General features: G+C 35.0%; 2 protein-coding genes across 3 annotated transcripts in view; both read right to left on the minus strand.

The window, feature by feature from the left end:
• The window catches only part of LOC135080909 (hemicentin-1-like), a 160,152-nt gene that overhangs the window by 14,862 nt on the left and 118,393 nt on the right, over positions 1–26,897 (minus strand). The gene's annotated exons all lie outside the window — the stretch shown is intronic.
• LOC135080790 (protein IWS1 homolog) lies at positions 6,525–14,161 on the minus strand. Of its 2 annotated transcripts, XM_063975512.1 has the most exons (5): positions 11,754–14,161; positions 11,454–11,552; positions 11,269–11,343; positions 11,004–11,075; positions 6,525–10,800 (listed from the first exon to the last, which is right to left on the minus strand). In XM_063975512.1, coding segments are annotated over exons 1-5 (675 nt in total). In that variant the 5' UTR covers positions 11,756–14,161; the 3' UTR covers positions 6,525–10,373. The 2 variants fall into 2 exon arrangements, with proteins under 2 accessions (XP_063831582.1, XP_063831581.1); XM_063975511.1 differs by having other exon boundaries at positions 11,454–14,161.

The following is a 26,897-nucleotide window of genomic DNA, read 5'->3' on the forward strand; positions in this document are numbered from 1 at the left end:
AACAATTATTGTACAAAAAAACTCCAGATTTAAAAATGATTACAAATGAGGACTTACAAAATTATAAATTAGTACTTATAGATACCAATGCACACAAACGAAACTGTGATCCATCAAAACCAATAAACAGTAACAAAGGTTTTAAATATATGAATATAATCAAACCTTTGTTTAAGTTCTCTAGAAGTCACACGAGTAGTGTAGAAAGTCTCCCACAAGGTGAAGGCATCGATATTTTGAAAGAAGTTAAGAAGGATACTGATTTGGTTTATTGGGATGATCCAAATGAATTAGTGGAAAGGTTAAAATTACTACTTGGATCATGGGCAGCTGGTAACACTGGAGTACAAAATGAAATTTATGCAATAATAGAGGAATTGAATGAAGCTGGTATTATAAAAGACATAAAATATATAAAGCTCCCAACAGGAGGGTTTGGCAGTACCATTACACTACAGAAGCCGAGCAGACGGCAATGAATATAGATAAATTTGGTCATCACGTTCATAAGCGTTTACGACTATCTGACTTTACTAATATTCTTACTGATGACACATTAGTAAGGTCAGATGCAGGTCACTTTGATTTAAAATCATCGAGATTAAAAGGACTACCAACTCCGGAAAAAGAAGACGAGGCTGTAAATAAAGAGTATGTGGATAAATGTGTTCAAGATTTAAAAAATGAATTGAAAAACATTCAAAGTAATGTTAAAAAGTATCTGAATAATTTGGAAAAATTAACTACTAATAATTTAACTACATTATATTACACAAAAAAAGAAATCGATCTGATGATTGCAGCAAAATCCATCAAGAATGAGTAAACAAGATATAGTCAACGAGCTACACAAAGCAGCGAGAAGAAATTTCATCCGTCGACATACGATTATTAAAGGGATAGATGATTTATGGCAAGCTGACCTTATGGATTTTCAAAAATATTCATCATATAATAAAGGATATAAATATGTTCTAGTTGTAATTGATGCTTTTTCAAAATACGTATGGGTTAGACCGTTGAAGTCCAAATCCAAACAAAGTGTTACGAACGCAATGTTAAGTATATTTATCGAATCAACACGAAAGCCTAGAAATTTACAAACCGATCTGGGTACAGAGTTTTATAACGATTGTTTCAAACAGTTAACAAAAAGTTACAACATAAATCATTATTCCACATACTCGATTAAAAAGGCGGCAATTGTAGAGCGAGTAATAAGAACGATAAAATCTCATCTCTACAAAGTATTTAGTTTATGCGGTCGTTATCAATGGTTTAAAAATAATTTAGATGCAGTTGTACAGCAGTACAATAACACTTTTCATCGGGTTACTAAATTCAAACCAATTAATGTTAATGATTCCAATGAGACTGTCGTTAGATCTAATATTAATAGAAGCAAAAAGCCACAAACGCGTAAACGATCAACTTTTCAAGTTGGCGACTTTGTTCGTATAAGTAAATTCAAAGGAGATTTTTATAAAGGTTATACACCTAATTGGTCTACCGAAATTTTCCGAATCATAAAAATCAAACAAACAAATCCTCAAACGTATCAAATTGAAGATAAACATAATCAAATTATTCTTGGTTCTTTTTACGGATATGAATTACAAAAAACGAAACTGCCTGATCTTTATCTTATCGAGAAAGTTATAAAAAGGAAAGGAAACAAACTTTTTGTTAAATGGTTAGGCTTAAGTGATAAGGAAAACAGTTGGGTTGACAAAAGTGAATGTGTGGTGTAGGTATATAAATAAAACATAAATTCCTCTATAACTCACTTTAAGATAATCGATGAAGGGAGGCAGTGGTATAATTAATACGTTAATAGATCATTTACCGTTTGAGTTACATTTACCTGGGTATCAATTTTGTGGTCCTGGAACTAAACTTCAGAAACGATTACTTCAAGGTGACCGTGGAATTAACAAATTGGACGAGGCTTGTATGCACCACGATATTGCTTACTTGAATAAAGACTCTGGTGCTCGACATAAGGCTGACTTAGAATTGTTAAATATGGCTAAGAAAAGGCTAAAATCAAAAGATGTTGGGAAAGGAGAAAAAATTGCTTCATGGATAGTTAAAAATGCGATGAAAGCAAAAATCAGAGCCGGCCGAGGCATAACATCATTTAAGAAAGGGATAAAGAATATAAAATCAGAATTAAAAAAACTTAAATCTAAAGATAATCACTCTGCTATAAAATATGCTTATGCAGCTGCAAAAAAACTTTTCGGTAACAAAAAAGGAATACGATTACCTCGATGTATTCCTCTTCCAAAATGTGGAGGAATTTTACCACTTATTCCTATATTTGCGGGGCTATCGGCTTTAGGTTCTCTTGCTGGAGGAGCAGCTGGTATAGCAAAAGCTGTTAATGATTCTAAAGCCGCACAAAAGAGTCTAATGGAATCAGAAAGGCACAACAGAATGATGGAAGCGGTAGCCCTTGGAAAAGGACTGTATATAAAACCTCATAGAAAAGGAGCCGGTTTATATCTCAACCCCTCAAAAAACTAATTAAGCGGCTACCTAAACGTGCGCTCACTAACTTGGATATATTAGAACATGCTTGTGATATTCCTTACTTTCGTGGTGTATTTATGCGAGATACATTACCTGCGAAACCTAAGAAGATAGAATGTGCAATCATGAATTTGGATAGTAATAAAAATCCTGGTACACATTGGGTAGCCTTTGTAAAGCAAAATGATTACGTTGAATATTATGACAGTTTTGGTAATTTAAAACCACCGTTGGAATTAGTCAAATATTTTAGTAACTTACCTATAAACTATAATTATGTACGACATCAAGCCTTTGGTACAATAAACTGTGGTCATTTGTGTCTGAAATTTTTAAGGAATTATTGGAAAAAACATTTATATAATGTAAATTATTAATAAAAGTGTCAGTATAATAATGTCTTTCACTGTGTCTATAACCGGAACAGGAGCCTCCTTAACAACGAATTATTCACCGACCTTGGAGCTTCGAGATGACTACGAATGCGGTCTTTTATATTTTTCAACCTTCAATTCAATTCCCAACATAGATGAAAGAAACAACAAGTTTTACTATGGTGAAAATGAGATCATCGAAATTCCTGAAGGGTCTTACGAGCTTCAGGATATTTGTGATTATTTAAAAAATAACATCAAGAACACTATATTAAAACTTACTTGCAATAATAACACATTGAAAACAAATATTTATTGTTCTAAAGACGTTCATTTTAATAAAAGTGGCACAATTGGTAAAATTTGAGGTTTTGGAATGGAAACAATAAATGCAAATATAAGTACCGAATCAAAGTATCCTGTGAGCATTCTATCAACAACCATTGTGAGGATCGAATGCGATGTAGTCAGTGGTTCATTTGTGAACGGGAAAGCAAGCCATATAATTTATGAATTCGTACCTAATGTACCACCTGGTTATCGAATAATTGAAATACCTAAAAATTTAATTTATTTTCCTGTCAATCAAAGTTCTATAAGTGCTATAAATATCAGGCTGTTGGACGCTGAAAACAAAGAGATAAACTTACGAGGTGAAGAAGTACAACTGTATTTACATTTCAGAAAAAAATGATTAACTTCAATAAAAATCCTTCTACATTGCGTACTCCACTCAGTTCTAATAGAACATTCCGCAAAGACAGACCGCTTCAACTAAAAAAGAAGCTAACCAAGAGCAATAAAGAATTTCTCAAATTAATTGGTTTAATAAAATGAATATTTTAAATATATCTCAACAAACATCATACGATAACAGCATTGAAAGTTTCGAGTATCATTCATACAAACCATACGTAACAAGTTTCAACAAGAATGATGAAATACGAATACCGATCAACCAACAAGACTTGTACGTGTTACCTTCACTTAGTAGTCTATATATCGAAGGAAAAGTAGTTGTGTATAATAAAACCACCAAAGAAAAAGTATCAAATGTACACTTCGTTAATAATCCAGCCTTATTCCTCTTTCAAGACATAAGATATGAACTAAATGGAGTTGAAATAGATAAAATTAAGAATGCGGGTATTACTACAACAATGAAATCTTACCTATCCTTAAATGAAAATGAATCCAAATGTGGTCGAGTTTGGGGCTGGTCAACCGCAGGAACAAACAATGCCAGTGGTGGAGCATTTTCTGCATCTATACCATTAAATAGGATACTAGGATTTGCAGAGGATTATGAAAAAATTATCATTAACTGTAAACACGAGTTAGTGTTACTGAGAAGTAATACTAACCTTAATGCGGTCAAGTTAAATGCAGGTGAAGTTGTAGATGACATTATAATCAATAAAATTATTTGGCGCGTTCCACACATTAAAGTTTCAGACCGTGAGAGGATTAACCTATTGAAACACTTGGAGAAAGATCGAGCTATTCCATTAGTGTTTCGTAATTGGGATCTGTATGAATACCCATTACTGCCTAAGACACGTAAACATACTTGGTCTATAAAAACTTCATCGCAAATAGAAAAACCACGATTTGTGGTAATTGCCTTACAAACCAATCGTAAACATAACGCTGTGTTGTCAATGGCAGAGTTTGATCATTGTCACGTAAGAGATGTAAGAGTCTTTTTAAATTCATCATATTATCCGTATGAAGGACTAAATGTCAGTTTTTCAGAAGAAAAAATTGCTTTATTATACGAACAGTATTCAAGATTTCAACAGTCGTATCACGGACGTCGGCCAGAGCCGTTGTTGAGCTTGAAAGAATTCAGAGACGTAGCTCCCTTATTTGTTATCGACTGTTCGAGGCAACACGAAACTTTAAAAGGTTCGATCGACGTACGAGTTGAAATTGAAACAGACCAAGAGATACCAGATCAAACAGCTGCTTATTGCTTGATTCTAAACGATTGTATATTTGAATACAAACCTTTGAGTAATATCGTTAAGAAAATATCATGAATAGCAATATTATCGTAGATCTGCAAGGATTTAAAAATAGCAAAAATGAATTTATAATAAAAGAATTTGCTATAGCTACCCAAGAGCATACTCACATATTTTTGATTAAGCCTCCATACCCGTTCTCTTCATTGACTGCTGAAGAGAAAAAGCAAGTTTGCTGGATCGAAAAAAACAGAGGCTATCGGTGGAATGAAGGATATATTGATTATAGAGAATTTCAAAGACTTATCGTACCTTATTTAAAAGGTAAATATATTTTAGTAAAAGGAGAAGAAAAGATCAAATGGGTGCATAATTTATGTAATCAAAATGACGTCCTAGACGTAACTTGTTTCGGCGCTCCAAATTTAAGTACTCTTTACAATCTTTATTGTTTGGATAACCCCACATTATTTAACTGTTTTGCTCACAAGAAATATTGTGCATTAAAAAATGTTATGTGTATAAAGAAATGGTGTGTTGAAAAAAATGTAGCAATATGATAAATAAATTTATTATTCTAAAAAACTGTTTATTTTTATTTTAACAATCCTTGATAAAGATTTAAATAATTATTACATATTATGTAAGGGAAAAAAAATAACACTTTCATATTCATAAACTTTATTATAAACTTTTAACATTAGGTACACTAAAGATTTTTCATATTCAATAACTTAATAATTATAAACTCTTAAATTTAAACTAAATACCTACTAAAGATTATCATTACACATTTTTTTTGATATTTTCTTAATTACTGATTCAGTCATGTCCATTATTTCATCATAATTTTCAGTCACTACATACTGTGCACTAAGTATCACATTATCATCACTTTCACTGTCATCCGGATCGCATGCTGTTGAAGCGGAAGGCTCACTCGTCAGGTCACACACTCTTATTTGTATAAGCCGTAAACCTTTAGTTCGCTCCTTGGAAATGACGTAGGACTTTGCAGTACTACGTGCCTTCTTTCTTGCCGGTTGCTCAGTCTTCCGCCTAACCCTCTTTTCCCGGGAGGTTTGAGGCTCACCAACTTGTCCCAGGACATCTGAACAAGCTTGTGTTAATCCCTCCCAGGGATCATAGGTGAACGGGGGAAGCATGATGTTCATATCGGAGTTTTGCATCGTCTGAAAAGAAAAAATAACAATTGTTAGTGATCATAATAAATTCAAAAAATTTGTTAGAAGGTACAGTCATAAAATTACAAACTTGAATACTTACAAAATAATGAATCCGTTGCTAGTCTGAAGACGAGCAGTGATATGGAGTGAATGAGCTTGTCGGTGAAATATTGTAAAAAACATGTGATTTGCTTTATTGCGAAATCGTTGACTTTGCAAACGTGAACGGATGTCTTGAGTCAGCATATTGAAAATTGCATATTGTAATATGAAATAAGGTTATTAAGTTTATTAGAAAGATTCTTTCACAAATATTTATTAAATAGGTAATATGAATCAAACAACAAATCATAGATGGTTTAAAATTTATTAAGCACTTATTTCATAATTATAATAATAATATTTTTTAATTAATTTAATAATAATAGTATTATAAAATACAATAAGTGTTAGTCGCAGGCTTAAGAGTAGAAAGTTAGTAAAAAGTATAATTAATAATAAGTAATATTTTCCTAATCTAAACATAAAATAAGAACAGATTATTTCAACCCAGACTATTTAATATCATCATAATATTATTATTTTAATACAGAACAAGACTAAGACATTTATCAAAAAAGAATATTAACATATTATTTATAATACAAGTAGGCTCTTATAATACCTATAGAAACATTAAAAGAAGCTGGATTTATGACCCCAGGCCACTGTATTTATATTATTTTTTAATATTATACGTTTGTCATCGTTAGATGATAAAGCCACTTTATTTACCGATTGAGTAAATATTTCATGCTTTAACGATTTAAATACTACATTTGTTTTTTTAATAATTTTGTTGTGCAATAGGACATTACTGTAATCTTTAAAAAGTAACTGCTTAACAGCTGGTTTTTTTACTCCTTTGGCTTTTTTTATTTCTTTATTTTCAGTTTTAATACAATATAATTTTGATCTTAAACCGACAAATTCAGTTATGAGTTTTCCACCTAGTTCGTCTTTAAACAAACCAGGTACTTTTTTATTTTGCCGTTTAATGTTAAACAAATTATTTTCATCATAATTGCTTGTGTCAAAGTAAGATTCAAATTGACGTTTCAAATCCTTAAACACGTCCTTGGTGTGTATGGAGTACAAAAAGCTATCCGTATCTGTGTAACAAAGTTGTAAATTGTTACCGTAGAATGGTTTCATTATGGAATAATGGAATTTATACATATGGCTTTTAGAAATTTCTAAAACCGTAAATCCTATATAAATTGGTTTATCCAGTAATATTGACTCCGGTTTCATTTGCACTGCAACAAAATTCTCAGAAAACACAGTTGAGCTGTGATAATTGGGTCTTGCTATTAATTGCTGAGCAGTGTACTGTTTTTTAGTTTTATTTCTAGTATCAACCCATTGATTTACTAATTTTACATCAAGCCGTTTTTCCGGATCTTCTAATGTTTTGCCGAAAATGCTATTATTCAAAAGTTTAAAAAAATCTTGTTCAAATGCAGACGTTGCTTTTTGTCGCAACTCGGTATTAAGATCAATGTACTGCTTTAGATAAGGGCTTTGTTTGAATTTTATTACTCTGTGGATTTTTTTTAGTTTCAAACCATGATCAAGGCATGCTTTTAAATGCACATAGTGAATAACATAGTTAAATTTATCGTATAAATTAGGTATTAACTTGGATGTTTTAGAGCCAGGTGGAGTAAATTTTTGGGGACAAAAAGGGAGTTCATTGTGTAAATCATGCAACTGTTCTGGATATTCTAAATCTATTTCTAAAATATAACCCTCTTCGGCATCGTCGGGCGTGTTTATAATTTCGTCGGCATTAAATTCTGACACATTTAATAAGTGAAAATCAGAATGAGGTAAATACGAGCACATTGCATAACCGTATAAATTGTTACAGTCTATATAAAATAAGTAATTATCTGGAGAAGATGGATCGTAATCAGGCAAGTATTTATTATTTGCCTTCGCATATCTAGTGGAAACTTGACAAACACCACCGCGGATACCCTTTTGGATTAACCGAATTATTTCCAAATCTTCAATTAGTTCAAGTTTTACTTTGGTCAAAAGTAGCATAGCATCGAAGCTTAAACTTGGAGCGGTAAGATAAAACGAAGGATCTAAATTATAATTAGTTTTACAAGTATACCGAAATTTTTCAAATACATCGGCCAGTAAAAGTACGTCTGATTTTAAATATAACTTTGTATATTCTCCTAGATTTTTTAAATTAAATGTTTTCCAAACGCGCTCGGCATGTTTATAGTCAGATTCTGAAATAGTACACTCATTCAAACTACTATAAAAATTATGGCGTGAAGGTAATTGTTTTTCTTTATACGATTCCCAGTTAGTCATGTATTCATAAGGGTATACACCTTTGCGCCTTAATAACTCAAACTGATTTTTTTCAGAAAAAAAACGCGATAAATGTGTAAAATCATGTGTGTTTAAATTGGAAACCAGTTTTTCAAGGCTTGTCCCTAAAAATTTGAACGAGTCAACAAATCGAACTGCCATGTAATGATTATCATCTGTTGTAAAAAACTTAGTGAACGATATATAATTTTCTTTATTTTTGGCTATAACTTTTATTGGTCCCGATATTTCTCCCAATTGCCTTATAAATAGATGACTATCGTAGCCGGATAAATTATGGAAAAATACCGGTACGAATTGCGGTAAGCGGTATTTGAGATTACAGTATGAATGTGCGGGACCGCGGTACCTGCCGGTTAAGTGACAGTGGTCCCTCACTCTATCGTCAAATAACAACTGATTGCAAAGATAACATTGCTTCGATTTAGAAAATGATTCCGATTCTTCTACTGTTAACTTTTTCATTGGTATTTTGTTTTTATATAATTTTAATATTTTAGATATGTCTTTCTTAAGATTCTCAATAAATATTTCAACACATTTTTTCCCAAGATAAGATACGTACCGATTCAAGGAACTGTCATATGAACAAACAACGTAATATGCAAATGCAGCCGGAACATGTTTTTGGAAGACGTTCGTAGAATTTGAAGTCGGTCCGTTTGGACTTGGTTGTAATAACGATTCGAAATCCGCGTAAATAACGAACGGCATGTCTTGCATTTTTTCATAGTTTTTAAACTGTATAAGTGTGCCGGGTTTTGGTAAAACAGTAGCAACGCCACCGCATATATGAGTATTTAATTTAATTTCGTTTTTAAAGAATACCATACAATCATCACAAAAAAATATTTTGTTGTGGTTTTTTGTTATTTGCGACCTTAACAAACGACTTACATTTTTTATCCAACAATAATGCGTTAGATTTCCCTTTTCTAAAAATAATAAATTTATATGGTTCTTTTTCTTGTTCTGAGTGCGGTATAATGGTCCAACAATATTAGTGTTGTTTTTAATTCCATAAACATTGACACTTATACTGGGATTATTCTTTTCAAAAGTTTTTATATCCGAAAAATTTACAGGAAATGACATGTTTTTTGTATTGAGAACGTTCTCAAAATGAGGATATGAAGAAGTTCGGTGAGCATTACTCTTAGCAGGAAACAATGCTGCCATTATGCTCCACAAAAAACAAAATTTATCTCTGTTTTGAACATTAATACAAGCTCGTTTTAGTTTTAAAGCTTTAGGTAAATCTATAAATTGAGATGCTTTTAAAGGATTAAATTTGTTTATGTTAATTTCTAAGTGCGAATTACGGAGAAAAGACCAACCGCTGTCCCTTTCTTGCATTTCGTCAATTTTAGTTGAAATAATAGCTATTGCTTGTGAGAATATTTCATCAAACGCGTAGTTCTTATGTATGGTAAAGTTCTCTGTAGCAAATGATTTTAGCTCAGATTTGTTAGAGTCATTAGTTCTAAGAGAAAATTCTGCAAATAATTCGAAGTTGACTTTAAGGCTGTTAAATGCTAGTTGTCGCGCTTGTATGAGTTGCCGCACGCGCGCACGCATGCTGCGCATGAACTCGGCTGGCGTCTGCACGCCTTCATCCCTATTGCGCAATCGATACGTAGCTATTCGACTACGGAATGCACTACTTATTTTTTCTATACCATCTCCTAATTCTATTGCTGAATTATTTTTATGTGTATTACTTTTGAGATGAGCTGAGAAACTATTACTTTTAATTGATAAATCGCACACTGTGCAATATATCGTTCTTTGAGACATTATAAAAAAGTTTAAAACCTACCTAACAACTTTGAATGAAATTAAATAGACTGGGTGAAAAAACTAAGATATAAAAAAGTATTTTATTTTATTACCTTAAATAACTAATTAATAACAAATTACGAACTATTTTTTTTATCAGCGAAAAAAGTACCGTCCTCTTCGAATGCCTCTCGCGCACGCGTGACGAATTGCCGCAGTAGGTCAAGATGTTCGGCGTTAGAGCTGCTTTGGTATTTGAGTGACAATACCGCCTTCTCCCAACGATCTTTCGGCTGCACAGCTCGTATCTCGTCCGCGTTGTAGAGGCGCAACTCCACGAAGAGATCCCCAGGCAGAGAGGCGGTGCGGCGCAGGACTCCGTCGGCCACTCGACGCGTCAGCACGGACTGCAGGCGGCCGGGCTGGCTGCGCGCGCGACTGCTCTCGACGTCCGCGTCGTCGTCCAAGTCCAGCTTCCACCCTGAGGTTCGAGTTCGTTTGTCTCCACTCGAGCTCTCTGCTGACTTGCGTTTGGTAGACGACTTTTTCGCTGATGATTTAGTTCTGAAAAAAAAAAAACAACATTTGAATTAAATATTCTTAAACAGTTTTAATTATTTTAGTTGGAATGAGAGATAACTGGTAAAATTATAAAATTCCTACCGGAATACCAAGCCTTTGCTTGCTAAATATTTATTTCAAAATACAATTATCATTACAACGCAAAGTAAATACCTCAATCGTCATAAAAGTGATTAAAAACTTACGGTTTATTAACTGATTCCTCTTCAGAGTCGTCGAATAAATGTTTGGCCGTTTTTCGAGGTTTCTGCTTCAACCTGCCAACAAACACGGTCAAATTAGTTTAAAACAGTAATAAACAGAATTTGTAAGTATGAGTCTTTGTTCGCATAAATTAATAAATATTTGTTTCAAAACAGAAGTGAGTCCCGCGTATTTAATTTAAGTACATAGGTACATTACAGCGCAAAGTAAATACGTGAAACGTTATAAAAGTGATTAAAAACTTACGGTTTATTAACTGATTCGTCTTCAGAGTCGTCAAATAAATGTTTGGCTGTTTTTCGCGGTCTCTGCTGCTTCAACCTGCCAACAAACGATCAAATTAGTTTAAAACGATAATCATTTTCACTTGTTTCAAACAAAAATAAATCGATTTATTACTGGAATATTACTTTGTCTATATTAAATCTTACCTTTTACAAGATGTTTCCTCTTCAGAATCTATGTCTTCGCGTTTATTTCCGTGCCGCTTGGCAACTGCTTTTTTGTCGCAGTAATACTCAAAGTCCGACCTGTAAAATATAGAGTTAAAGTTATAAGACGAAATTATGATGCAGGTACGACATATTATGTTCAATACAATACATGTATTGAACATTCAATAACAACATACAGTAAACAACTTGTAAAAATCGAACTGCCTAAGTTCATAATTATGCACATTATTATTCTCATAAAACACACAAGGAAAAAAGTTAAAAAAACTTACGAACATTATTTCGTTGCTGTAGATTGGTCTTGAAGCTGAAGAATACCTTAACCTTGAAGGTTGATGAGCACTATGTGGCACTACTGGAGTTATTAAATTTTATCGATTTGGAGGTCATAATTTATCTAAAAATAATGCAAGATCAGCAAAAGAGGTAGTCAACATTTTTTCCATTTGTACCGCTTAGTTAACGGGTAAAATATAATGTATAATTACAAAAGTAACCTTCAAACACAGGGTTTACGATCACTGGCCAAAATTTTTTATAGAATCAGCAATTACAAAATGTTATTGCTGATTAACATTAACATTTGTGAAAAACAAAAGTTTCAATTTACTCAGACGTCCGCATAATCAGTGTAGGTACAGTCGGCGTAAAAAAATGATGATTTTTTTTTCATATTAGGATATTTTTCTTGTTACATACTTTAGATTATTTCTTAAACATACTATCTTTCTTTCTTTCTTTCTTTCTTTGAATAATATCACGCAGCGCCATCTAGTTTCAAAGTAAGCAACTAAAATGCTTGTGTTATGGGTGCTAGCTTAATACATAATATCCATTGGATATACTACTTAAAAACTATTTAAATACATAGGTACACATTATACATAGTAACACCCAGACCCATCACAGGAATTAAAATTCATCATTTCAATTTCTGCCCAGCCGGGAATCGAACCCGGGACTTCTTGCGTAGTATTGCGGCCTGTTGACCACTAACCACTCAGGTTGTTTTACTATGTAAAGGTACATGTGATCATATTGACTGATCGTGTGATGAGGTATGATCTCGTTAATTGCATTATTTCGTTTTTTTGGTTGTTTATAGAAACGATAAACATAACATAAGCAATAAATGCAGTGTTTCAACATTTTTGTAGAGTTATGTTTACTACCGACTGTACTTACATGCTCAAAACTGTGGTTTCAGCAGTAACAATATACTTGCATTATAACTTATAAGATTAGGGTTCCTTATAAGGAATATAAATTATAATTTGAAACCATTTTATCGCCTTTGTTAACATTTAAAAACATTATTATACACTAATTAATTATTTAATCATTTATCCGTCGATGGAAATTCTACAATATTATGTCAGGTGAGGCAAAAAAAAAACTCAGAATAAGTTCATGATCTTTGATGTTAACTTTACTCAAAGGTTCAAATGTGTAATGTTTGTGAAACACACTTTTTGGGTAAAAACTACGGTTCAATAATAATGTTATAAGAGCACTAAACGTTAACACGTTATCTATAAAAATATATTTGAGATGAGAACCTCTCCTTTTTTAATCGGTTAAAAATCAATATCTTATAATAAATTATTAGATGTGATTATAATTACAAAAACACAATTTAATAGTTCAGACAGTATATCATAATTTTGATGATGTTTGATTCTAATTATGTATGCCTACATACGGAACCTTTGTTGTAAATACTGTACTCAAATTGACTGTCGTATGACATGATTCGCAATCGAGCCAGTGTTGAAGTGTACGCCATAGTCTCTGGACTGTCATGTGAAGGTTTTATTTTAGGTGCTAACATTTAGTTACAATTAAGACGAACAGTTCGCCTTGAAAACTTTTCTAAGCGAAGTACAGATTTATTGGTACGACCAAACGGGCTAGTGTCGCTGAGCGATTCTAGGTGCCACTAAAACTCTGGAAACAATTAGAAAGTACATCATGGTGGGCTCAGTAAATCTGAAAGTTGCCAAGTGTTAGTACGATCAAACGGACTAAAATTATACCTTGAGCAAACGGCCGCTGACATAAAGAGCATTGGTGTTATTGTATGCGTAGTGTTTTAGTGTACTTACGTCGCGTGGTCATTAGACTCAAAAGGTTTGATTTTAGGTGCTAACATTCAGTTACAATTAAGACGAACAGTTCGCCTTGATTAGTTTTCTAAGCGAAGTACAGATTTGTTGGTACGACCAAACGGGCTAGTGTCGCTGAGCGATTCTAGGTGCCACTTAAATTCTGGAAACAATTAGAAAGTACATCATAGTGGGCTCAGTAAATCTGAAAGTTGCCAAGTGTTAGTACGATCAAACGGACTAAAATTATACCTTGAGCAAACGACCGCTGTGACATAAAGAACATTGGTGTTAGTGCATAGTGTTTTAGTGATACGTCGCGTGCCCACTGGACTCAAACGTTTGATTTAAGGTAGGTACAGTAGAATGTAGAAATATCATAAATAAATAGCAAAAGCAATTAGTAGGTACGATAGGGAGCGTTTAATTCATAATCAAACAATTTATAAAGACTGCGTTCAACTGAATCATAAAACAAGTTTTAGATCCTAATTCACTCTTTTGTTATAATTGTTCGGTCTAATTAACTTTCTTCGAATGAGCGGCCGAAGGAAGCGAATGAGAAGAAAGTGAATTAGAACGAACAATTATAACCTACTCACTATAACATTAAAATGATATTATTTTCACTTTGGTCTAATTGTATGTAACATATATGACATCGCACTATCAGGCAATTTATACGAGATAATACACATTTTTTGTGAGAACATTCCATTAATAAAAATATTACCGTGCCCAAATTACTGAATCTTGAAAACAAATATTATTACTGCTAACCCCAAAAATATCACAACTTATTTTAGCTAAAAATAACCAGGATACGTTTGCTCCAACCACTTTTTCTCATCGTCATCTCTTTTTATGTTTTGGCATGGATTACTCCTATTTTATGTTAGTTCGTGAATATTTGATGAGGGCTTAGGAACTTACCCACTACCCAGAGCGTTTTATACAGGGTGTCCCAAAAAGTATCAAAGAAGTCCAGAGCTCGTAATAATTAAGTACTATTGTAGGTAATTACTGCGTAAAAAGTTCAAAGTTAAAGTTGTTCATTTATCGTAGGTATTCCTATCTCATACTCGTAGCTCTTAGAAAAAGTTATCGAGTGGCGACCACGGGCCAGAAGACATAGTGTGGGCAGGCCCACCACTAGGTGGCCCGACGATCTGGTGAAGGTCTCGGGAAGTATCTGGATACGGGCAGCGCAGGATCGATCGTTATGGAAATCCTCGGGGGAGGCCTTTGACCAGCAGTGGACGTTATTTAGATGAAACGATTTTTTTCTTTATTTTATTGCCCTAGTATTTTTTTTTCTTTATGATCTCATAGTAACTCTGCATAAATAGTTATTATACAAATTTTATGACCTGACTTACGTACCTGTGATTTCACAATAAACACAATTTGAATTTGAATTCCGTCAAATTAATTTTGTGTTTGTTTGGGATAGGGTTTCAACCATACCTCCTCTATTTTATAGCGCATCGACTAAACCCTGAACAAATATTTTGAAGAGTAAAGGATCAGAAAAATCGGCTAAAGGTAAGGTCGCAACGACGTCATGAGATTATTTCTTCCGATTTCTTTATTTGGGAGGAAATGTAATCATTTCTTTTTTGTTTTCAAAAAACTGTGTTAGACTTCCTGGCTCTCAATGAAATGGCTCGATGGCTCAATATGCCATAAGAAGCACAAAATAATGTTTTATGTCTGCCAGTCAGGTTAGAATTTGCTACGCAGAATGATAGTAATTACACTGAGTGCTTTTTTCTAATTGAGCGCCCAAACTGGGAATAACTTTAATCAACAAAAAGAAAGCCAAACTCTGAAATTATAAAGTCGTTTAAATTAGTAATCAAATCTTTATTAAACATCCCTTTTTAGAAGAATAGCGTCATTCCCAAATCATACTATTTTATGTGTTCTTAAAATCCTAGTATAACTCTCAATATTCAATTTGGCGTTCATATAAACCTGCGTTTACCGAGCTAATATTTCTGCCCAATCTCCTTCGGAACGACCATCTGTCTCTTAAATTGTGGCAATAAAATTATCATTTTTCAGAGATTCACTCCAGTGGGCTGTTTTTAAAGCCATAATGTCGGTTAGCTTATTACTAAAAAGGGAACTCGTGTTTTTGGCTTTACGTTTAATACGTTATGGTGGCGTTCTAGATAATTGTTTCCTTTTACATGTTTAAACGTTATTCTTTAGACATTAAAAAGGTAGGTACCTACCTAAGTATAATCACATTGTTTATACACATAGGAATCAATAAACCAACCCTTTTTTTTACGTAGTTGATCTTTTCTGTCCGTGTTTCTCACTATCTTAATTAGGTCACGGGCCGTGACAATCCAAATTAATTACTTTAATTACTGAAAAAAAAATAAACGAAACTACCTATCCTATCAGATTTAATGGAATATGATCCATACATTGAAACGTTTGATGCACACGTTTTGAGCATCACGATAAAATTAAAAGAAGCACTCGAGCGTGAATTTGCACAAAATGTAACATTCATACGAATTTGTCTGACTAAAAGCAGCTCTACATATTATTGTGTATACAGGGTGACTGTGAAATGGCCGTTATAAAATGTATAAAAAAGTGAGAATCGCATAGGAAAATAATATGAGGTGCGATTTTCTACCATCGGCTACTCATCAGTTTCCGAATTTTTGTTTTCTCCTCTCGATTTTTTAGCTTTTGGTTGAGAATAAGTTAGTTATTGCAAATGAGAGAAAAATGTTATGTTTCAAATGAAATTAATAATTTCTCACCATACTGATTAACGGTGATCACTTTCTTAATCATCCTGTATTACACACGACCGCAGTGTGATTGTACAGACTACATCAAACGAACGATTAGCGGTCACAGTTTGAATAGTCCAAAAATAGGAATGAAATTGTAACAATAATTTCCTATAAATAGTGCAAACTTTAAACGGAGTCCATTAGGGAAGTAATGTATTGCTAGACTGTTCCACAATTAAAGTACTATGAGAAGAACATTCAGTAGACTTACTTCTTCTTATTAAGTAGATCGGTGTCTGTATTCACAAAAAGGGGATATCTTATTTAGAACACGCGAACGGAGAAGTTCAGAATGTAATGCAAAACAAATGCTAGAAATGATCTGATTTTGGATTAAATTCAAGCGCACTCTACATTTATGTTAACTTAGAATTCTTTCAAAGCACTCGTCTTTTTTATTTGTAAGTCAAAAATATTATTTTCAAGTCCGTTTTCTACATAATTATGTACTGAGCCTACTGATCAGTACTTTTCTGATTTGTGACTCGCGTTCAGCAGGACGGCACGATCCGCTGTATGCAAACGAGATAGCAAATTGAAAATTAGTCTCCTGCCCAGTATTTACGAACAGTTTGTTTCATAGGAAATATTGGGTTTGTTGTTATTACAATATTAAATACTCAATACTCAATCGTTTATTGCATAACCAACCACATTAGCATTCACATTAGGTCTTACAATTTAGGCAGTTATACAATAGCTATTAAAGCTCAAAAAGCGAAATAAATGCAACGTTATCATGGTATCTAAGTATCTATAAATGAATTGCTGTTCGTTAGTCTCGCTAAAACTAAAACTCGAGAATGGCTGGACCGATGTGGCTGATTGTGGTTTGTTTGGTAGCAAATTATTGTTGTAGTCCAGGGAAAGTGAGAAAATTACAATTTGATTGCCACGCGTACGAAGTCGTGGGCACAGCTAGTTTATAATAAAGTTAAAATATTTTGGACCAACGAAAGTCAATTTCTATAGGTAATTCCATTTTGTAATTAGTCTGTTTACCTAAGCTTTAAATTGTAAATGTGATTAAAAAATTATTTATGACAAAACACCACAAAAATGAAATGAAAATTTTGATGGTGGGAAATAGTTTCCTGCGCAATGTTTGCCACAAATATTTCCCGCGCCAAATAGCGAACTCTGCACATAGAAAAAAACATGTCCGCACAACAGAATTTGCTTTAATTCTTCCCGGTGATGAAATTTCGCGTTCTTTTATGTACAAAACGATAGTGGACAAAGCTTTTCTGAATAACACTATACTCTGGAATTCAGAACCAACATTTTTGCATACAAATGTGTGCACTCGAAAATGAATTCGACGGCGCGTCAAGCTAAAGTGCGATTTTGCTGTACAATAATATTTAAACATCATGATGTTGACTCAATAGTTAAAACATTGCTCATTTCGTGAAATACCTAATTGCTTCTTCTGCATTACAAACGCACAAAGTACTAAAGTACTCTTTGATGAAAACCAACCATTAAAATATTTTTCTACTCGTTTACTTGAATCAATACGATATCATCCAGCATTTTTGTATTTATTGCTATGGAAAATATCGAGCTTTACAAATAAAAATAAAAAACCAATAAATTATTTCTAGGAAAAATGTAGTTATTACGGCTGTAGAGAAACATGCAGCTGAAAGCCAAGATAGGTTACAAAGTTATTTTACTGCAAAAAACAAATTTGAAAATTTCCGCTTTTGACGATATCTAAAAAATATTTTTTTCAGCTGACGTTACGCGTTATCTACCAGGTAGGTATCTATCTGAAACTGCGAAAATAATAGTTGTAACATATTTTTGTCTGACTCCTAATAGGCTAGCTACTGACAACGCCACTATTGTAGCGGATTTTTGGGCTGACACTGTATAGGTTTGTTGTTGACACGACAAGAAGAGTCTTTAAGAGCAAGTTGCTCCACTAGCAAGAAAAAATATTCCAAAATATCTAAGTTTCAACAATAATGAAAGATAATAAAAGGTAATTATGTCCTTGATTTCTCAATGGATGTCATCCGTCCTTTTATAAATCTTAGATACTTATCATCTTTTACTTATAAACAGCAGTTGTGATGGCATATACGTAGAAGAATCCTACTTAATTTTGCACCAAAATGACGAAAGATAGAGTGGGTTCAAATTGATAGACCGAAATTAAAGCGAACAAATCCACGGACAAAGGCTAGTATCATAATAATATAAAAAGATTAAGAGTAATATAAAAAATGCAAATATTTTATCGACAAGGTATTTAATAAAATGAGAGATTTCATTTTATTTGTACCTAAGCATAAGCTTATTCATAAGAAAGAGTTGTTTGTAGTCTAAATTTTATTTGTAATAGAATGATTGTTTTAATTTTAATTTGAAAGTTTTAACATTTACATTTGTAGTCAACTTAATCGGTATTATTATTAATACTGTAAAGAGTTTCAGGAATCTGAGGGACTTGTTCAAAGAGAATAATTCGACTGGTTCGAACAATGTATAACCGTTTTTAATTTCAGCTGAGCTTTTTTATAAAATCAAGTTTCTGTTCTAACTCTATTTATAACTTAGCCTGTCCAATACTTGTAATACGCAATCCAGCCGGCAACCATCTTGGCATGTTATTATAGGACCAAAGGGCAGCCATATTCTAGAAATTATTCTTTGCTTTGTTTACACAGTCCCATGTAATCGCCTTCTTGATCGAGCCTTTGTTAGGACGACGTCTGTACGTACATACTTATATGATAAGCTGCTGAGTTGCAGAGAATAAGATACACGTGGTACACGTTTCTGAATTACATAAAATATATATTAAAAAATATGTATGGATTCGAATGTACCTATTAATGTTAACAGCTGTCAATTCTCATGATAGAAACGTAAAGCTATTTTAATGCTGAATAACGTCTAGCCTTTAACGCCAAAAGTTCAAAGGCAGAAAATTAGATAGCCAATGAGGGTGTTCGCGATTGAAAAATCCGCCAGATGGCAATACGTAGACGGGAGGTTCAAATGATGCATGATTGGTGGATTTTAACATATCTGTCAATGTCATGTCAAAATCCACCAATCATGCAGCATTTGGACCTCCCGTCTACGTATTGCCATCTGGCGGATTTTGCAATCGCGAAAACCCTCTTTCAAATAATTTTCATGTTGTACCTGTGAAATTTTCCACCAAAAATTCAAATCTGTCTCATTTCTATAAAGTATCCTCTTCTCGAACATATAAATAACTCACAAGTTAATATAATATAGTGTTGAACTTTTACAATTACGATTACAATTGTTAATTAAAATCAAGCTAAACACAATGGAAACTGATTTAGTTGTACTAGATACATTTTGACCGCCTCTGTGGTCTAGTGGAAAGACCACCTGCTTCAGACGCAGAGGTCCCGGGTTCGATTCCCAGTGGGGGCAGATTTTTCTGTTTGCTTTGGTTGGTGGTAGGACTTGTTCTAAATCCGCCTGGCTAGCTACCACCATCTTACCTAAGTCTGTTGCCATAACAAAAATGTTAACAGCATTATTGTGTTCCGGCAGTTAGAGGTAAGATAGCCAGTTCCTCCGTGGTTGAGGATTCCGGGTGAAGCTCGCTTCCACCTTCGGCCTGATCGTCACTTACCATCAGGTGAGATACAGGCCAAGAGCTTCCTCGTTGTGGATAAAAAAAAATATTTACATCATGTGCTGTTCACTACTGTTTATGTGTAGGTAACTACATTAAAGTTAAAGTTCATATGAACTAGCAGATGCACGCGAACAATATTATTACATTCAAAGCAATCTTACTCAAATGTGCAGCGTTTCAAAGGACAATGAATATTATGAACAATGCGGTAATGTCAAAGAAACCAAGCAATGTCAGAGACAAAAGCGAGGACCATTGTGACATCGCCGGGACAATACGTGTCGCGGTAATTAATAAACGTGATGAACTTTGAAATAATTCGGAGGACTTCGTAGGGTTGCCACCACAGAGATCGTTAATCAATTTTATTACAGACAGAAACTACATTTTCTTTGCTACTTTTATTGACTTATACAAATTAATCACCACTGGTCATGACGCAACCATATTGCTATAAAAAGTTTTTAGTGATAGTGTTACCTAACTCATCTTAAGTTTCATGGGCTACATAAAAATAAAGTGGCTACTTTTCTAACTGAATAGCTTCTAATTGTACCGGACCTAATGGTTCTGGACCATCGTTATCTTAATTAAATCTCTATTGAACCTACTTAAAATTGTTTGCCTTTATACCTTTTACAGTTGTGTGTAGTTTTGCGTAGGTATAGCTACCTACGCAGTATGTACACTATGGTCCAATTACATGGGTCGTTGCCTCAGTTGTGGTTATCCACACAATAGATAAAACAGAAGAGAAAAAAAATCACCAAATTCGTGTGTAGTGGTACAACTATAGGCAATAAGTCTAATTGCTCTTCACGCGACCTGGTGTTCAATTAACTCTATTATTAACTTTGACAGCCCTGTGCATATTCCGAGTCGCGGTTACAGAATTAATAATCATGAGCAAAACTCCATTGAACACAGTTTCTGAGTGACGACAGAGAGTGTGGTCTGTCAACGTCCCGGTTTCGGAATTTGGCTGGAGCTAGGACTGAATTAGACTTGTCAACGTCTGGGGTCAAAGCGATGCATTAATTAGCGTGTAATCTCTTAATTTTGCTCTAACTAACCTTTTGTGTTAATGTCTAAAGCTTGGTTGCACCATATTACTTTAACAAACGTCAAAAGTCTGTGTGCTTACCATGAGTTTACGTTAGGTGTGCTCGCTAGCGACTGCGTAAAAAAATGACATTACTTGTATGACGTATTGTTCAGCGCCCCTTTCAAGAAACAAAATCTTCATAGAGATTTTTGACGTACTCGCTAGCGAGCACACTTATCGTAAACTCATGGTAGGTACACTGTACATAAAAAAACACCGGTTATGGTTATAGTCATGAACAGACAAGTTCTGGTGTAACTGGGTTGGCGATTAATTATGCTTTTTGACATCAGCTTTAAGTCAATTAAAAATGTTAATGTATTTTTGGTACGATATACTCGTAATTCAACACCAGTTAAAGTTTTGTACATTCATTAAACTTATTTAACTTTTGGAAACTCAATATTTGTTTCGGGTTTCATTCACAAACCACTTTTATTTGTGTAACTGATTTTAGATAACATTTTTATAGAATGGTTAATAATTGGCATTTTTACTTTAATTTGGTTGCTTACAGAGATGTCTGTATCCAGTTATTCTGAATTGTTTTAATTTTTGTGAGTTACCTACGTGGTTTTCCTTTTTCTTTGAGAAGAGCTTAGTGAACTAAAAGTTAAGCGTCGCTAAAGATAATTAATTATGTTCTGCCATTGCATTAACACTACCCATGATAGGTCATTACTTACTATTATTGGGATGGGATTTTCTACCAAACACAACACGGGATTGTGATTTTTGAGTTCCAATTTTCATACAAAATAATCCAAGTACCTAATTAACGCATTAATAGGTACCTATCTTTTTAAATTAGTCCGGATTAAGGACATGGGCGATTTCCGAGATCCGAGCTTTATCTCGACAGCTTTCGACCCGGTCGTAACGATGAAATCGCCCACGTCCCGACCGGTCGATTGTAGCAATGCTACGTCGTAGCAGTTAAAGTGTTAAGAATTCCAATGGCCAGTTGTGACTGCTAATCAATAGTGAACTCACTGTCTTATATGAAATAATAAAATAAATTATACGCAACATAGGCCGCCACTTCAAGTAAATTACATGTAGAAGTGACATCAGAAAAATAGACATGATTAGGCAGGTTATGATATAGATGTTACCGTCATTGGCAGTTGATTGGTAATAAACTAATACTAATAGGTATAATTGAAGGTTAATTCCAGATTATTGCTATTATTGTCCACTTAAGAAGTAATTAAGTAAGACATAATTGTTGGCGACAGACCTTTTTTATATGCGTTTTTTGTATTTTTTCTTTTGGAATGTTTTTTATATTTTGACGCTTTGTTTTTTTACTTTTTTACTTCAGTTGTTCATTAAACACCATTAGACAAAGACGTGTTTCAATATAGTACAAAGTGAACATCTCCAAATCAATTAAATATACAATAGGTATAGTAACGGGCACACCCGGTGCCCAACAAATGGTCCTTCGCGGTAAGTACTAGCTTATTTACTTTATAGTGTTGCCTTCAATTTTCCCTATTATGCTTACTAGAAGCAAGAGGAAAATGGCTGAGCAAAGTGAGCAACCTACCGCTACTACTATGGAACCAATGAGTTCATGTTCGTCATCGGCTTTGCCGCAATTGCCCCACACGACACAACCATCATCCGCCTCGTGCCCTTCGGGCCGCTCAGGCCGTTCTAGCCGTTCCAGCGCCACCGTGGTGGCGCAGAAGCTCGCGGCGCAGGCCGAGCACGCACGCCGCGTCGCCGAGCTCGAGCGCGCTGTGGCGGAAAAGGAGCGCGCCGTGTTGGAGAAGGAGCGAGTTGCAGCTGATTTGGAACTGCAAGCCGAACTAGCTGCGATCGATGCGCATAGTGGTTCTAGTAGCCGGTACAGTAGAACAGCTGATCGGGTGGCTTCATGTAACAATGATCCTAATTTGCAGGTGCCTATGCTCGTCAATGACGATGACAAAGAATATGTGCGTAAACCGTCAGTGTCGGTACCCTTGGCGGTACTATTTCCCGGCGCTGCTACCACGGATGCGCCTTCATCGTCAGTGGCTTTCCCAACGCCGCACCAAGGGCAGCCGTCGCTTATTGAGGCAACGACAAGCGTTGCCGCGCCGGCTACCGTGCGGCCGGAGCCGCCCGCGCCTGCCGGACCTGCCCCAGCTAAGCCGCTACATCAGCCTCAAGCATTACCTACTAGACATGCACATTACTTAGGTTTAGGTACACATACACAACGCGATTTATGTAACAATTTTAATAAAGTTGCTATTAGCCAGGATACACCTACTGATATACAACAATTAGCTGAAGCCATCACGAGCCTGGCCGCGTCGAAGCAGCAGTCGCCGCGGGTGAGTGACCTAAAGCTTCCTTTGTTTGATGGGCGAATCCAGGACTGGCTACTATTTAAACGTACGTTTGATCTAACCAAAGCTGGGTTTTCTCCGCTAGAAAACCAAGCTCGGCTAAATTTTGCTTTGCGAGGCGTTGCTAGAGACGAAGTAGGCGCGCTTCTAGCCTCTGCGCGAGACCCAGACGTGGTCATGAGCGCCTTGGAGGCTAGATTCGGCCGCCCCGAGCATATTGTGTTGAACGAGATAGCCCAGGTCAAGGCTTTGCCCAGGCTTAGTAGCATTGATGGTGGTAGGGAAATGTGCCAATTTGCCTGTCGAGTCCGCCGGTGCGTAGAAACAATTCGCGTACTCAACCAGGCCGAGTACTTGGCTTCCCCGGAATTGTGTAATACTATCGTGAGTAAACTAAGCGCGCTCTTGCGAGCACGATGGGCAGATTTTGCATTCTCTCGTTGTCATACTAAATACAGGCTCGAACTTCTCGCAGATTTTCTATCTCATGAAAATGAAATTCATTCAAAATTTGGTTTCATTCCCGACATGAAATTGTCATTGTCAGATAGACCGGTCAGAGAGCAATTGTATGCGGCCTGTACAAATGACATTGACAACGAAGAGAGTTCCTATATGACTAATGATTATTCCTCGGCTAAAAACTCTTTGTCTAAAAAACAGACAACTAAGCCAGCGCCATCTAATTTAGTTGGCGAGAAACAACTTCCTTGCAAATTCTGTCAAAAAAGTAACCACGAATTAGTAGGGTGCAAGGAGTTTCAAGTACTTCATGTGGACGACAGATGGCAGTGGGTAATTGAAAATAAATTTTGTAGAAAATGTTTGCGAAAGGGTTCGCACTTATACAAGCTGTGTAAAGCTAAATGTGACATTCCTACATGCAGTCGTAGTTTTAGCCACCACACTTTTCATTCCCCGATAGCACCGGAGCATAACAATCTCATTTCGTTGGAGGCGAATGTTGACATTGTTCCTGAACACCCTAAAAATAACGACGTCGCACACGACTCGAGCTCCGACGACGTCGAGGTGGTCGCGCATACAACATCGCAGCAGCATGTGGATGGAGCGGGTCGTCGTCCGCTGCTCAAGGTGATTCCTGTGTCGGTCAGCGGCCCTCTGGGCTCGGCGGACATATATGCTCTCCTCGATGATGGCTCAACGGCTACCATTATCGATTCAAAAGTGGCTGAAGACATCGGCGCTGTGGGGCCTAAGGGGAACATTACGGTAAATTGTATAGGTGGGCTTTCTAAAAGTTCGGAAGTCACATTTGTAAATATTAATATAAAAGGTAAACATGGTCAAAAATCTTTCGATATTTCTAATGTTCGTGCCATGCCAAAATTAAATTTAACCAATTGTCAATCGGTGTCGGCGGATGACATTTCGCGCTTTGACTATTTACGTGATTTGACGGAAGAGCTGTGTTACGAACAAGCAAAGCCCGCATTGATCATCGGAGTTGACAACTGGCACTTGAGTGTTCCGCTCGCAGTACGTCACGGTTCTAGGTGTCAGCCGGTTGCCACTCGTACGCCTTTGGGTTGGGTTCTGTATGGATTCTCTTCCAGTAAAACAAAACCGGTTGAATTTGTTAACCATTGCAATTTTGACGAAAGCGAATCCGTGGAGACACTGATAAAAGAAAATTACAAGCTAGACTCAATTGGAATTGAGAAAAAAGATTATCGTACTAAAAGTCAGGCTCGCGCTTTGGACATTTTGGAAAATACAACTCGGCGTCTTCCCGGAGGTCGCTTTGAAACTGGTCTTTTGTGGCGAGATGACTTAAAAGATGTACCAAATAATTTTGAGATAGCCTTGTCGCGTTTTAAAAGCCTGGAACGGAAATTTCAAAAAGAACCCGAGTTCGCAGAAGCTTACCGTCTGAATATGCAGGCTACTATAGATAAAGGTTACGCGGAAATTTGTACTAAGCCGCCAAGCCGCATCACTTGGTATTTGCCTCATTTCGGAGTCTTTCACCCCCAGAAGCGTAAGTTAACCCTTCATTTGATTTTGTTCACTGGGATGAACATTCAATTGAAAAAAATAATATGCCGAGTGCATACGTCTTAATTTCTGGTAAGTTTTTTTTTTCACTAGAAAATATACTTAAGTTTTGGTAGAAAAATATTTTTATGTGCTAGTCACAGTCTAAAAGTGTTAATTTTAGCCAAAATGCCGGCCATAGCGAAGACCAGGCTTTAGTGTCAAGGTGTTTATTCAAGCTTTACATGTTTTTTATTATAATTGAGTAATGACAGTGGTTTTAACGTATTGGATAGTGTTCATGCTTAATAACTTGATTGATTTACAATGCTCATTTAATAAATAAGCCATGTTATACCAGGTCAAAGTCGAGTGTTCATCCCAGTGAACATTGCCAAATTACTAGTAATCTTTGATTGTTCATCCCAGTGAACGTTGTCAAATAGGCTATGAAACGTTTATTTTTGCTTAATTTTATTTCAGTGGACTAATTTCTTTATTTAGAGTATTTTTTTATTTTGTTTGGGATGTTGGCAGCTTAATACTGTATATTGCATGAAATGTAATATCAGAATAATGTTTTGTTACTGGTAAAAGTGGACATAATTGTTTTCTAAATTTTCATGCAAAATAATTACATATTTTAATTTAGCGGTTGTTTGTAGATTCAAAGTTTGTAGTTCCAAAGAATATTTTTGCTTAAAAACATTTTTACTTTTTTATTTAAACCCTAAAGAATATATTTTATAAATGTGGGAGCTGTTTTTTTTATTAATTAGTGCGACTTGTCCACTTTTAAGTTACATGAACAAAAAATTATGATTTTTTCTTTAAAAACATTGAACATTGTTTTACCTCAACGATCACACAAAATTGTATGGTAACAGTTAATTTCTTACTATTTTGTGCACCAAAAAGCGTTTAGTAATATAAATTTTACTTTTTATATGAATAATTGTTTTAATTTAATGCCGCTACCCTAAATTGGCAATGTTCACCCCAATGAACAGTTAAAATTCTCCATATATTTGGCAGTGTTCATCGGGATGAACATTGTTTTTTTTCTATTTGGTGAAGTTCCGATTTTTTATATATTTTTTTCTGGCCTATAAATAACCCTAAGAACATAAATCCGACGATGTATTTTTATTTTTTGATAAATAATGAGTCTGCCAAATTAAGGGTTAAGGATTGTTCACGATGCTGCAGCTAAGTTTCTGGGAATAAGCTTTAACTCTATGCTTCTGTCAGGTCCTGACTTGTTTCAAAATTTAGTCGCGATTCTAATGCGTTTTAGAGAAGGCTGCGTAGCGTTAAACGCGGATATCCGGGAAATGTTCCCTCAGATAAAAATTCGAGAAAACGATCGCGACGCGCAGCGCTTCTTGTGGCGCAGCGACCCTTCTTC

This window comes from Ostrinia nubilalis, chromosome 18 (assembly GCF_963855985.1).
Source record: "Ostrinia nubilalis chromosome 18, ilOstNubi1.1, whole genome shotgun sequence".
NCBI classification, from domain to species: Eukaryota; Metazoa; Arthropoda; class Insecta; order Lepidoptera; family Crambidae; genus Ostrinia; species Ostrinia nubilalis.